Source organism: Cuculus canorus, chromosome 2, assembly GCF_017976375.1.
Source record: "Cuculus canorus isolate bCucCan1 chromosome 2, bCucCan1.pri, whole genome shotgun sequence".
NCBI classification, from domain to species: domain Eukaryota; kingdom Metazoa; phylum Chordata; class Aves; order Cuculiformes; family Cuculidae; genus Cuculus; species Cuculus canorus.
This window is the reverse complement of record NC_071402.1, coordinates 99,375,541-99,390,350: the sequence shown is the minus strand read 5'-3', so window position 1 is coordinate 99,390,350 and position 14,810 is coordinate 99,375,541. Positions and strand designations below refer to the sequence as shown.

The 14,810-nt window shown below is 36.3% G+C and overlaps 1 protein-coding gene across 4 annotated transcripts in view; it reads right to left on the bottom strand.

Moving 5' to 3' along the window:
- The window catches only part of ATP9B (ATPase phospholipid transporting 9B (putative)), a 163,819-nt gene that overhangs the window by 27,796 nt on the left and 121,213 nt on the right, over positions 1-14,810 (bottom strand). For all 4 annotated transcript variants that reach the window (XM_054057837.1, XM_054057836.1, XM_054057839.1 and 1 more), the window contains exons 14-15: positions 8,275-8,387; positions 4,512-4,760 (exon numbers count right to left, since the gene is read on the bottom strand). In XM_054057837.1, coding sequence (XP_053913812.1) covers positions 4,512-4,760; positions 8,275-8,387 — 362 coding nt within the window. The remainder of the gene's footprint in view (positions 1-4,511; positions 4,761-8,274; positions 8,388-14,810) is intronic.

Genomic DNA, 14,810 nt, shown 5'->3' with positions numbered 1-14,810 from the left:
CCTGGAAGTCTAACCAGCTGTGGTCAAAGCTGGCTCACGTGATGAAGAAATGGATCAAAGAAGGCTCCATGGAGGCTGCTCTCCCCCTTTCAGCTGGCTCTCTCGCTTGGTCCTGTGAGAGCTACACTGTAGTCACGTTGCAGCTATGGCCACTCTTGGCCACACACTCCACTGACCTGGCCCTGAAAGGCAGACAGCACCTCCTGGCTTTGGACCTGCTTCAGTGCCATGAACTCTACTTGCAATCACCCAACCGTGGCTAAAGTGGTTAACTGTCTTGGGACCTGATCCTGACTTAATGGGTTGACTTCTCGGCTTGAATTCAGGCGTGCCTCATCACCACAGACTTGTACAAAAATCCATACTCTTGACTGTCTCTGGTTTCCATCATGGTACATGCTCTTTTCAGGTTGGATATTGTGGGGCTGTACACCTCACCACTGAGACCACTGCCTCTAGCAGCCTGGCTATCAAGCTCAGCTCCCGGCTTCCTTTTCCTTGCGGGTCAGCCTGCCATTGCTGCTCCCTAGCAGAAGTATCTGACTGTTCAATATTTATGAAGTGTTGCTCAAACCAGTTTATGACCAACTGATTGTCACTTTCAACATACTATATTCTGTTTTCAGCTAACATCAGTTTGAGAAAAAGATCCTTCACCTCGCAGCTGGTGGTGGCAGTTCTCTCCATCCTCCAGCAGTTCCCCCACAGTTGTGCTGACAGCTTTTCTGGAGTCATGCTATGAATCTGACCACTTAAAGTGGAAAATAACCCATATAAATAAAGGCTTTGAAGTTTTTGGCATATATGAGGAAGCAATTTGTAGGGTGAGAAAGAAGGACAAGGAATGGAAAATCTGTAAGCTAGTTTTGCTGCTTAGAAGAATTCTCATGTAACCAACCTTCATTTACTGCAGAGTATTTAAGAGCATCTTCTCTTCAGACAATAGGATCTACTTTCAAAATCAGGTTGCCATGTACAGTATATAGAGGTTATAAATGTGACTTTTTTAAGTTAAAGCTATTGGCTGGAAACAGGGAAGAAGCAGTGAGATTTTTTTTTTCCACTGCCTGAGTGTTGTCAATAATTTCTGTTTGGTTTGTTCAACAACAACTTGCATATGTTTCCAGTCAGCACTGGTTTGTTTGTATTTATGAACAATGATGTGATAACTAACATTTGCAGTCCATCACTTTTCATCAAGAAACTTAAAAATTAAATAAAATTATTAGTTTACAAAATACAGCTTGATCATGTCAAAAAACTGCCAATCAATATTCAAGACAAGCTATGGAGTAGTTATTCTTTGCAGGTCTTGAAGGTCATGAAAGTGATGGGTTTATGCTACTGAGTGATTTGCTTTTCACAATACATTGACAAAACAACACAATTAGTCTTGCTTCAATAAGCACACACAATAAAATGAATTAAACAATACAACATGTCTCATACATTACAGATTCACTTTTGTAAACAAAAAAGCTGCTTCACTAAGGGTATATCATTTCCCTGTCTCTTCTTAAATGATTGGCTTTGTATCCTTGTAATTAATTTTAGCAACCTTCTTGTCTCTGGACAGAAATGTTGGAATTAAATAACTGACCACACTTTAGGTAGAATTTAAATAGTCAAAATCCTAGAATTAGAAATGCTTGAGAATATAGCAGTGCAGGACAAAGCATAACGAATAAATAGCTGGTTTATGAGAGTAAGCAGTCATTAAAAATTGTGACTGATCAATCTTTTCCGACCAAGGGGAGCAAAGGTCTTCAAAGGCTCCTGTTCATAGCATGCCCCTGAATTGCTTGTGTCTGTGACCTTTGAACTCCATTGCTTTACCTACTTAACTTATATCCTTTTATGATTGTTCATTACATTAAAGTAGCTGGCTTTCTACAGATGAGCTGAACTTACACCTATGATGTCCAAGTAGGACCTGTTTTCACATTTTTCAGTGAGTTCTTGGTGCATGTTTTCCTATGCTATAGCTGTAGAGGACAAGTGACAGCAACTGAAACTTTCCACTCTTTCAGAGAAAATGAAATATTGATCACTTATCATAAGAAACAAAGAGCTTAGCATAAGTAGAGTTCACATTATGAATACAAAATCAGTTACTTATCTCAGGTTACTCTAACAATGGATAAATACATCTTTTATGATGCATGTACCTATTTCGAAATGTGCATACTTCGTTATGGTTACATTTAATCTGTATATGGACGCACATATACACACACAGATGTGAAGAATTTCAAATGAATTCCTCAAGTCAATTCGTTAAGTGTGTCAAAGTACTACTAAATTGCTTCTTATAGCTTCCTACATGGAAGAACAGCTTATACTTACACATTGCTCTCTGCTCTTTATGTGCTACAGTGGTATCATGCAATATTATATAATTCAACAGACAACAGCGCAAATAACATCATCATTCAAAAGACTGCAGTCAAGTCAGATCCATAAACAAAATCTAAGAGAACAGAGTTGCAATGTTGAGAAAGTACATTGCATAAAACTGGTTAAGTCTATTAAATGATAATGTTGCTTATTAGCCAAATATGTTGTGATAGGTCAGTGCTGAGGTTAAACAGAAAACATCAATTGAACCATTTCCCTAAATAAAGCTCCAGGGTGCAATATTCAAAGCACTTTATTCAATAAAAAATGCTTTTAAAATGGTACTTTGTTGATTGGGAAACATTGGCATCATCCGTCAACCTAACTGCAGGAAAGTTCAATAAGCTAAATAATGAACCATTTATGTTATTTTCCTTAGGCTCCAGTGATTTGCAAACATTGCATCAATAGAACTCCTTAAAAAATTATGATAAAGACCTGTTAGTCTTTCAACTCTTATGCTTTTTGCTGTCATGCTGCAATTTTTATGCTGTTTAAATGTTTTTGTAGCTTCATCTTTTTAGAAGACTCCATTTAGCATCAATTTCTCATTAAATTAAAGCATATTTGTTCAATATGATAATTTTAATAGTGTTTCAAGCATTATCTTTGAGAAACGAAAAGGAAATTTAATGCTGTTCTAAAATGTAAGATTTTAATTTCACTGTCATATAGTTTGAATGTTTGAGTCAAGATGATAAAGAAAACACCTTTAGTAAAATGACACCTGTGCTTTACCTTCCTTGCAGCACTAACAGTTTATTTGTTGCCAGTTTACACTTCCTTTTCCACCCTGAGCCCCCAGTCCGTCATATTAGCATTTTATCAAGTTTCCTTTCCTCTTTCCAAGGTCAAATTCCCTACTGTCTTCCCAGGGCACTGTTTGCATAATTCTCAAGTTTTACAAGCTGTTTCCTTTAGCAAGTACGGGAGGAGGAGAAATGCTCTTTATGGCAATATTTTCAGGTTCCAAACAACTGAATGAATGTACAAAAGCCCACAGAGAGAGAAGAGCCAGTGGGAGAGAAAACCCACAGTTTCTCTCAACTGCATGGCTCTTCAGCTGATTTATTAACATTTCTGGCTGTTAAAGCAGAATGGTTACTTAATCCGTAGCTGTCATCATACCTTCATAGGTAGATACTTGTTCATGCAGTCTTTCATTATATTCAGTAATACCTCATAGGCTCATTACACTGATCTATTTAGCAAATATGAATATGTGCATATGAATATTTGTACACATACGCATAATAAAAGTCAAACATTATATAAACACACTAACAAACTATGTTTACAGTTATCTCAGGCATAAACAAATGCACTTCCAGCATTCTTAATTCAAAACGCTGATCAACTCACACTATATAACACTACATATAGTATTATGGATTATTGATTTCAGCCAAAGAGCCTGCATCTCAAGTCCTGCCTGAAGTTTTTTCTTAAAAACGTTCTGATTGCCACTTTTAATCACCAAGAACCAGCTACTTCTTTATATTCTACCAGCCTTTGACACTACAAACTGTTTATAGCATCTGAAATGCATGTAATGCCTGTTAGTTCAAAAATACATGAAAACAGACAATTTTATTTCTTGATTCTGAAAAATTCTAGTTATAGACTTGTTGCTTTTAGCAATTACAGCCCACAGTTTGAATAGCTAGAGTTTTTTTAGTGTTGCATATGGTGATATATCAGACTCATAAACCAAATGTATACCAAGAGTAATAGGCTATGCTGCGGCAAGATGAGGTTTCTGGAAGAAATATGATCTTGTACTAGATCAACTTGTATAGCTAGAAAAACATACTGGCTTTCAGATACACAGTCCCTTCTTCACATCTTAGCACAACCTTGTTTTGACTGTTTTCAGCGGCTACATCACCAACGGTACACCCAAGCTTCAAACACTGCTAGAATGTCTTTAAAAAAAACAAAGATACCTCTCAACCTGCTCACTGCTCTAGAGCTGTAGAGGAAATAAAACCACATTACTGCTAATGTTAAAGAAATCCCAGCCCAAAACACTCTTCTTCCACAGCTCTGCTCTTTTAAACTTAGCTTGTCGTGTTCTTTATGAGAGATGCATTTTTTCACCCTTGCATACTAACCTCATCAGGGCTGGAAGCCTGGTAAGTTCTATTTTCATCGCTGAAGTCCTGATCCACCTCTGCATATTCTGTTTCTCCAGACACACCAGCTCGGGATTCATACACTGGGGTCACATTGTGGCACAGCGCAACGGCCTTCACAGCTTCGTGTATCCGGCTGCTGACACTCTTGCGGACTTTGGGTGCAGATGACTGAGGTTTCCTAGATGGTGTTGAACTTGTACTGTTTCCACTATTCTGAGAGTGCACCTTTAAGATCCAACGCAATGAACGGCAGTACAAATAATAACGGAAACAAAACATAAATATATGATTGTTACCTTTACAAAGGTTGATAAATGATAAAGACAGTAACCATTTATTTATTCTATATAAACTGCAGTTAACTCCTTCAATTTGTGATCCATAACCCCTCATCTATTTTTCTGTAGAACTGATACATAACTGTGGGATCACCACCTTGCATTTGTAGTCAGATTTCAGTAACAGAGCCTGCAGACAACTGAAAAATGTGAAAACCAAACATGCAGCAAAAGGGGTCAATAGGCTGACTGTATTCTGCTTCCTCACTTCAGAATTTACTTTTTTCAGTGATTTGTCACAATAATTCTTTAATGTCCTTTCCAGTCTAAGAATCGTTTTTTAACAAAGCATTTAAGCCAGCAACCAACTGGATGAGTTCAAAACCACCAAAACAACATTGCAAGGGTGGTGTTTTGAGTGGTGTTGTTCTTCTGTATGTTTGTCACCTGTGTATAGTCAGAGGTTGCAAAGTCCAATGCCATTAAATTGAAAAAGTTTTCTTTTAAATCTTCACCTAAATCTCCTTATTTTGAAGACTGCCACATTGTTAATGAAGAAAAGAACAAAAGCAAGTATCATTGTTAACTACAAATATTAGGAGTCATTAAAATACAAATATTGTTGATTTAAGTTATAACCCTACAATTTCTATATTATTTGTGAACTAATGCAGTTTCTATGCTTTTGTTGCAGGCTGAAGTTTGTTTGTCCTTACAAGAATTCAATAATCTACTAAATTAATTGTGCAAAGTAATAGTTTGACACATATTTGAAGATCACATTTGTGTTGCATAACCACTAAATTAGCACTATTTTAAGACTGAATGAATCTTTTAAGAAAAAGTACTATATGTTTATAATTAGTCTAAAATAAGTGGGCTTATTTTCTGTTTGTTTGTTTTAGGCTTTATCATGTGTGAGGTTTGGTGGGGGCTTCAGTGAGTTTTTTTGGTATTTCATTTTTTGTTTGGTTTTTTATTTAAGGTCAGGACATTAAATATATCAGCAGTACTACCAAAAGCTCCTCTGTTCACTGCAGGGTAACTCAGACAACCTCTTCAGAAACCACGCTCTTTTCTTCCTGACTGCAATCTGCTGAACCGTGAACATTCTGCCCATCAAATTACAGTGTTGTCTAATAAAGGGTTTAACTTTCTGCTCATCTGGCACTGCTTTTCAGCTTTCAACCTCTGCATTTGCATTCTGCTAACGTTGATGCCATTACAGCCACAAATAAATTAAGCTGATTTACTCCTTCTGAATTATGTTATGTTTATTGATGCTTGTATAATTTAATTTCACACAAATTCCATTAAAGATTATGCCCTCTATCACAAAATGCTTCCAGTGGGGAAATATAATCAGGTTATAATAGATTTGTGTGTTACATTAAGATGACAATAGTCTAGTAGGTCCACTGTAATAATAAACCAGAACACAAACAAGGGATAAAATCAATGTCACACAAGAACCACTGCCTAGCTAACTGGCAGCTTCTGTTATCATAGATTAAATAAAAACCTCACCGTACTTTTTCAGATTGAAACAATTGTTTAACAGTTGCTTGTTTTGTTACCGAGACTCCTTCATTTTTCGGTTTTAAAGAGTTGCAACCAACACAGGCATAATTACAGCATTATTTAACATCAAGTAGTGCTATTACAAAGCTGAAAAAAAGGAAGTTCCAGGAAAGTTCTTTTCATCATCAACAAACAGCAAAAGTAGATTTGGGATAACTTTTCCCACAACTGAAGGAAAAAAGCTTCCCTCACATTTCTTACCTCATTTAAATATGTCAGTGCCAAATCTGTTACAATTATTAAATATCTAACTAACCATGTGTAGAATTCCAGCAATCGTGCAATTCTTTTCAGACAGCATATTTAAGCTGCAAGATACAAAGCCAGTCTTCTAGGAAGACTGGTGCGTAGCCACCAAACTCAGTCAGACCTATGTGTGTCAGCTCAAGACTGTTAGTTAATATTATTTATTCCTACAGTTGTTACTGTGAATAGCCAAACAACCCACTATAACAAAACTATGTGTGGGTGATTTTTATAAACATAGTCAGGTAGCAGTTACTTTCAGTAACCCATTCTAAACCAAATTTGGACTGCCAGTCTTTAGGTAAAAGAGTTCCATAGCTCATTTTTAAGTCATATTATATCTCAGTTACTATTCATGGCTATACCTACTAAGAATTAAGCTGAAACAGATATATCAAAGGAAAAGGAAGTCAAGAAGTGGATCTGTGGATGTATTTAGATGGGAAATAATACACAAACTTAGAACACACACTGCTTAACTACTGCTTTCCCTCCTGCCTTTATTCCCAAAAGCTACATATTAGCCAAGTCCAGCACTGTGTCAAACAGCTACTTTTTAATTCTTATTTTAAGGAAATGAGAATGGAGCCATGGTACAAAAACACAGTACAGCTAAAGATTAAAATCAGGTGTGGAACCAAAAATCCTTTCACAAGTGAAAATGAGGACACAGTCAAGGAGGCCAGTCTACAACTTAAACTGGCTCAGACCATCATGCTTGTTTATTCAATTTAATTATGGAAAAGAACTTCTATATAAAAAGTTTTATTATACTGTACACAACATGTAGAAATAGTAGTTGACCTATCATTTATTTCCTGTTGTGCCATGTTTAATCATTTTCTGTTTTAAAGAAGAGAAATGAAAAATAAAGATTCCTAATTTCAGAGTGGAATCAGGTGCTTAGAAAGGTTTGCACAAAACACCCAAATACATGGGAGATGCAAGTGATGCTTGCAGAATTCCATCTTCCACCTTCACCCCAAAATTGACTCACACAAGGAGGCACAATCCTCTTGTACACTTTCCAGTCCAAGCACTCTTACACATCACAGGAATACTTTGCTCTCAAGCAATATAGTTTTCCATTTTCTACACCCGCCCTCCACCTCCTGCTTTTTGCTGCGTGCAGTCATCTTCATTTTTTTAAAAAACACTGTTTAGATATGCCTTCATATATTTTATTTTATTTTGACAACTATTTTTTTACTTTCTGGTTAAACCAATTAATGTGTTTTTTTCAATGTCTATATCTTCAAAGATATAATTACTGTTTGTCCTGTTCTGGACACTTACTTTTAATTTGCAGTCTCAGTAATGAATAGCTTACTCTTAGAAGATTTGGCAGCAGAAAGACTGCACTACATAGAAAGGTTAAGAGATTTCTGCTAGTGGGGAATAGAAAAGTAAACTGCTTTAAGTGGGTATTATGAGGAACATCATAATCATGAGAGAACTACACCCTGTCTTACATTTCTCCCTTTCATCACATCTGTTAAAAGACGCCTACAAATGAAAGAATTTTCATAGTATCTCAATCTTCATAGTATTCTAGACATAATCAGCAACAACAATTCTTCAATGCTGTAAAAAAATCTCAATATTAAAGGTAAATAATTAATGAAATGAGGTACCTGTGAATAAGAGTTTATAATATGACTCTGAATTTCATCCATTGTGTCTGTTCCATAGGACACAGTACCTAGGTGGAGGCGCTTAAATATCATCTCATTCTGTGTAAGTGTTCCTGTAATAAAGCAGCAATATATCACAAAGCAGCAAAAAACACTGTGAGACAGCGAGAGCCCTTCTCCCCCCTCCCCCTCCAAAATTTTCTTTTGGAAAGAAGGAATTAATCCTTAGTTAGCACCAGTTTAGTTAAAGGAATGTTTGTGGAGAAAGATCAGGGTTTGTCATACTGGAAGAAAACACTGATTCCAACTTCAAGCTGATTCTGGAACACAACTACATATACAAGCTCAAAAAAGACACAATCTTTTCTCTTCATGTCAGAGACAGAAAATGTAGTCTTTGTATGGAACAGACTTTCAAAAGCAAATGGAAGAGTTTGCAACATGTATCAGAAAACCTAAGGCAAAAAATCCCCCACCAAACCCTCAAAATTCATACAGATATCCTTCACTTCATGTATGAAGGCAGACATTCTGGCAAACAGGCTAATTCAATGTTACCTATAGTAAGTCATTAAGACCCAATTTCCCTCCAAATCTGACAGACTTAGCCTACGACCGGAATAAGTCAGAATGAACAAAACCAGTGTTTTCAGAGCTCATGTCACATTTGTAAGAAACTACAGGGTGTCAGTCACAGGCTGACACTTTGCATCCACCTCTGCCAACTCGTCACATCCTTTGGTTTGGAAAAGCTGTAATTGAGGGGTGGGGGCTTCAGCCTTCCATGATATGGCACATTAGGCAAAAAAAGGTCACTACCACCTAGCTTCCCGCGGTCAGCTCACAAAAGGTTATTTTGACAATGGCCCTTCCCAAAAGTCTGTTCCTATGGTTACTCAGCTGAAGTGAAATTAATACAGTATAACGCTATTCTTATATTTAACTACACATTTTGGGGTCATTAAAATGCATAAATATGACGATAAAAAAGTCACTTTTGTTTCTGTGTTGTGGGGGCATTCTTGAAGCTTCTACAAAATTTTTAATATGGAAGATATAATAATTACCTATAATTGAAAATTATAGAATTAAATATTTAATATTAATTTTGTTTATCTAGCCTATTTTTTATATTGTGTCTTTTTCCCAGTATGCCAAAATACACAGAGAAACTTAAACGCAAGACATATGCTATAATTACTATGTGGAAAACAGAACTGTTTGGACAGCTAGCATCCTGTTATGCATCCAACAGGACTAGAACTATTAGTGATCTTCAAAGATTCATTCGGGCTGTAAAAGTCTCATGGCCTTCTCAGTTACACTTGAGATGTATTCCACTCTCGCTCTCTTGTAATATCTGTACAATGAAACTTATCTCAACTGTAGTACCGTCATACAGCACTATCAAACCTTGTTTTCCTGTATTACCAGCACTAGATGATCATTCCAAATTCCTCCTCTATCATTACAAATTACACTTCCATTTTGCTTTTCCCTCCACGTTGTTGAGGATTTTATTTCTTCTATAGTCATATTATTGAAATTTAAAAAAAATTTAAAATAAAAGTTTATGTGCATAAATTTTCAACAAAATTTGCCTAACATCATCAAAAATTCACATGAGAAGCAGAATATTCCCAAGGTTGGAGAAACAGCCCAGAAAGAAAAAGTTCCTGACCTCTAGAATTAGCAAGGACAAAATTCTTGGCTACTTTCATACAAAGGACAAGAAAAGATTTTGTTTATACATGAATGATACAAAGCCATTCTTTTGCCTTTAGAACCTGTACTTCTATTGAGAATTTTTGTTAAAATTGCTGATTAAATTTTATACTTTAAGTATAGACTAGAAAAATCCCATCTCCAGCTTGCACGTGAGAAACATCTAGCTTTCCACTAACAAACACGAGAGACAAAAAAGACTAAAATCTCAGTCAGAAAAAAAAATACAAACTCCTTCAATTTGCTCAATAATGTTTATTGCAAGAAATTTCCAAGTAAATCTGCACCACCTTCCTTACCTTTCAGGCTTTCTAATATCTTCTCAATGCCCTAACGTTAGCCAAGCCTTTGAATTAAAATAAACACTCCCTAGGAGTAGGGAAACTAAATGCTACTCAAAACTGGAGACAGCAGGCAACTGTCAAACCCGCTTCCCACTAGTTCTGTAATTGCTGCTTGGGAGAACAGAGCAGGAAACAAAATTAGCCCTATGATTATTATATGGAAAGATTATTTCCTCTGACACCATTAAATCGGTCCAAATGATGCTTGGTGAGGGAAAGGTAGATATGTGGAAAATTTGTGTGTTCCCCACTCCTCAAACTCCTTGTCAGTAAATGGAGAAGAAAAGATTATGAGAAGAAAAGCCTGAATTTTCTTACATTACAACAATCAGCAGCCAAGGAAGCGAGTTTAGGAAACATGGGCAAGGAAAAATAATCAACTTATAAAGACATAGAAATTAACATCCCAGCAATCCTGACGCAATACTTGCATCTTATACATTACTCACACAATCCTTTTTATCTGCTACAGTAATAGGAAACATCTATGACCTACAAAAAGAGGCTGCAAAAACACTGGCACCTGCTACACAAAATTGTAATTAAAAAAAAGGAAAGAAAAGGAAAGAAAAGAAACAACAATTTCAGTTTACTCATGCTTCTTAAGACTAGTATAAGGCTTTCAACAACAGCCACAATAAACCTGATGTGATATTAGATAAACATCGGTAGCTGCACTCAGGAAAGTGCTCAAAATATCTCTGCAAAAATAATACAAAATACACCTTTTCCAGTCATCTACATGGAAGTCAAGTTTCAACATGTGTGCAAATTAAGAATTTACTCCTAAAATCTTCTAATGAATGAAACACCAAAATGTGACAGAAACGCTTCCCACTTGTGTTACATGGTGCCAATCAGTCATGTTATAATTCTAGCAGTAGTTCTGTCTTAAATTTTAGTCATTACTTGAAGATTAATACACCTTGACAAAGCAATATATCTTTTACTTTAAGTCCCAAAATGCAAACCCTTCAAATACCTAGATACCTAGCATAGCCCACTTTAGGAATGAAAAGCAATGCAAAATTGAGCTCTCTAGACTGCTCAGGGTGATAAAGAACAGTGAAAGAGCTTTCTATTTTTAATAATGTTTTTCCAAGACCTACTTATTGATTCCAGGACACTGCTAATACGAACAATTATTAGACAAAAAGAGCTTATTTTAGAAAAGCTTCCAGAAATTATGCTAGTCGATGTATGATCTACTATCACTATCACACATTCTTAAATTTTGCTCTGGAATGCAGGTACCACACAGGAAAAATATTCTGACTAAAAAAGTTAGTATATAATTGTTGAGGAAAAATTTAGTATGTTCTTTAATGAAGCCAAGAGTGCTTTTTTTCTTCTTCTTTTCCCTACAATTGTATCATTAAACACAGAGTAAAGCAGGCAGAGAGGAAATTAATTTCTAAGCAAAAAGTCCTGAAGGCATCATTCCCTGGGTGGTAACAGATGTGATTCGCAACAGAGCAGTAGAGGGTTTTTTTTGTTTTGTTTTTGAGAAGCAGATGCAGATCTTTCTGATCCTATATTACTACATGATAATTTGGACTAATACCAACAATCTAAAAGGCCAAAACAAAAAAGCAAGAAAATATATACAGCAGAAGAATTAATAATATTGTGAGAAATTGAGATGGTAACTCATAAAATAGGAGTACTTTGAGCTATTTGCTTAAACAGATGAAAAATTAGTGTAAATGTAAACATTTTAATGGAAACTTTTAGGAAGTTTGGGACCTACACTCTTAATAATTAGACTGTTGGCAACAATCTGGAAGTAAAAATTCTTTCTATGAACCCAGGAAAAAAAATTAAAATAACCTAGTACAGAATGTTAAAAAAAAACAAAACCAAAAAAACCCTCATGGTAAACACATATCTAGAATATGCCAACTTTCTCAGCTGCTTCATTACTAAGAGGCCATAAACATAACCACCACAAAACCTCAAGCCAAACAAACGCCAGTACAACCCATCACAAACGAATGTGAAGGCAGAGAGAGCTGAGCTATGTTCATTCTTTCCTGGGCAGAAGGTAACAGTAGAGGTAACAGCAGCAGCTATTTCCTCTGTGACTTCTGTCTCCCAGAAGCATTACAACAATATCTAAGAGCAACATGGATGCTCAGTGGATACACTGTATATTTTCAGTCTATGGGAGAGCAGCAGAAGCCACAAAGTACAGGTGCCTTTGACTGATCTACTTTGAGTGCATGTCTGGAAACTTCTTGTAGAATCTCTCTATCAAAACTTTCCATTCCTAGTCTGCTTTACTCACCCTGCAACCTTAGTGGTACTAAAAGTCATAGCAGTAGAGGAAGCGTAAGATGTATATACACACTATTGCCCTATCAAAGAGAAGAAACACCATTCTACCAGCATTTTTTTAATTACTCTTTCTCTCTTGGTAGCGTATGTTGAACAGATAAATGTTCAACTAAAGTATACCTTAAAAGATTAATTTTCAGAAACTTCTACTGAAATTCACTAGTCTAACAGAACATCACATTGGGCCCATTTAATAAAAACACCCATATCCACCAACCTCTAACACAAGGCTTCCCCAGAAAATCAAGAATCCCATTGCTCTATGCATCTGTTCAACTATTGAATCTGTTAGGTATCTCATTTGGTCCAAACACCAGCTAAAATGTTAATTACAGAACTCAAATACAGGTCTATGCATTAGTAAATAACTACACTTGGAAGACTGCAAGCATTTGTTTTAGCTGAATACTCTGGTAGTTGTCATGAACGGCAGAATGTTTGCCATCTCATGTCCTAAGCAACAGAAATGTTCAATAAATACCGCCAAATATCTTTATTGTTCTTTCACGATTAGAATCTTTTTGCACCTAGGAGAAGCTATCATGCTCAGCTGCCCTTGGAAAATGGTGGAAACCATTCCTTCCCGATAAGTGCCCCCCCCCCGCCGCCACAACGGATGACGCCTTTCTGTCAAACTTATATGTGATTCAAGTCCAAACAACATGGCATTTTGGGTAATGGATGCTATAATTAAAATGTGAGTCCTAAAAAACCTGTTGTTTTAGTGGGTGTTTTTAGCAATGGCTTTGTTCTACATGAAGATAAAAACTCCCTAACAAAGGAATTAATGTATTGCTTTAATAGGTTGCACCCTGAGTTAAGTTTTAAAATTTATGAGTTCTCTGCAGCATTGTTCTTTAAACAATGGCATTGTCAAATGCAACCAGTGAGAAGATTAAAGTTCTCCCAGCAGATTAAGTACAAATTATCTGTCCTCCTGTTTCAGCATCATTTGTTCATTTATCACATAACGTCTAGTATTTCTGGTCAGTGTCAATATGCTCTGCATCCTTGCAGTTAACAGATGTCTTCTCTTGTCGAATGAATTACTTTATGTTTCACGCACTGGTGGCCACAGATGTGTCACTATAGCAACATCATTAATTTCAGATCTTACCGGAAACATGCACTCCAATCAAACCTAATTATACCACATTGCTTTCTTGTCCCACAATAAGGAAACTATAATGCAATTATTGGGATACTTCATTTTCTATTCTACTGTGGCAAATGAGAGCGCCACTGTGATGGACGCTTCTTGTCAAAAACCTTATTGATGAAGCACAAACCCAATTTACAATCATATAAAGGACTACCTTGCAATTATGTTAGTAATGCTATGCTCCTTAGTCTCAACAACTAATTCTCAACCATTTCCAGTGAAGCTTGGACCACAATATAAGATTTTTGCAAACGGTTCTCTGGATTCCCTTTTTTCTTTTTTCAATGAGAAAAACTTCACGTTTTTTTAGTCCTGCTTTTTAGTAGTATCCATCTGGGAGGTACACAGCTAAAAAACTGGCTCTTCTTTCTCCCCTGAAAGCCAAGTCTTCGGTGGGCAGAAGAACAAAATCAACTGGTTTTTATGAGTAGAACTGAAAATTCAACTGAGAAAGTACTGAAGCCAGCTCACAGGAACAGTGTACAACCATGCAATGGAAATAATGGATTAACTGTACAGATCCTGTTCATTACCTACGTTTCACATTTATGCTAAAAAGCAGAATAAGACCAAATGTATTCAGGAAGAGAAACTGGAAGCAGCTACCAATACACTCATGGAAGAGGTACATTGGCTACATGTTTGTCCAGAACTAAAAACAGTTTAAAATTTAAGACTAACAAAATTGAGCAGCATTTCCCTTCATGATCTGAAGAGCAAGGCTGGGTTCAGTGTTCTGAAGCTGGTGATGCCTGCTGCACTCCAGGCTTATTTTCACTTACATCAGCTTTCAGCAAACACTTGAATAAAAGTGCACTGCTGACTGTTAGTCCTAAACATTTTGGAAGTACTGCCCTAGAATACTGCTTTTATTTTCCTTTTTACATCCCTAGCTTACAGATTCAGACCTTCCTCCAGAACTCAGCAGCCTTCAGTACTCTGAAAAACCTTTGAGGTTGAATACTAGC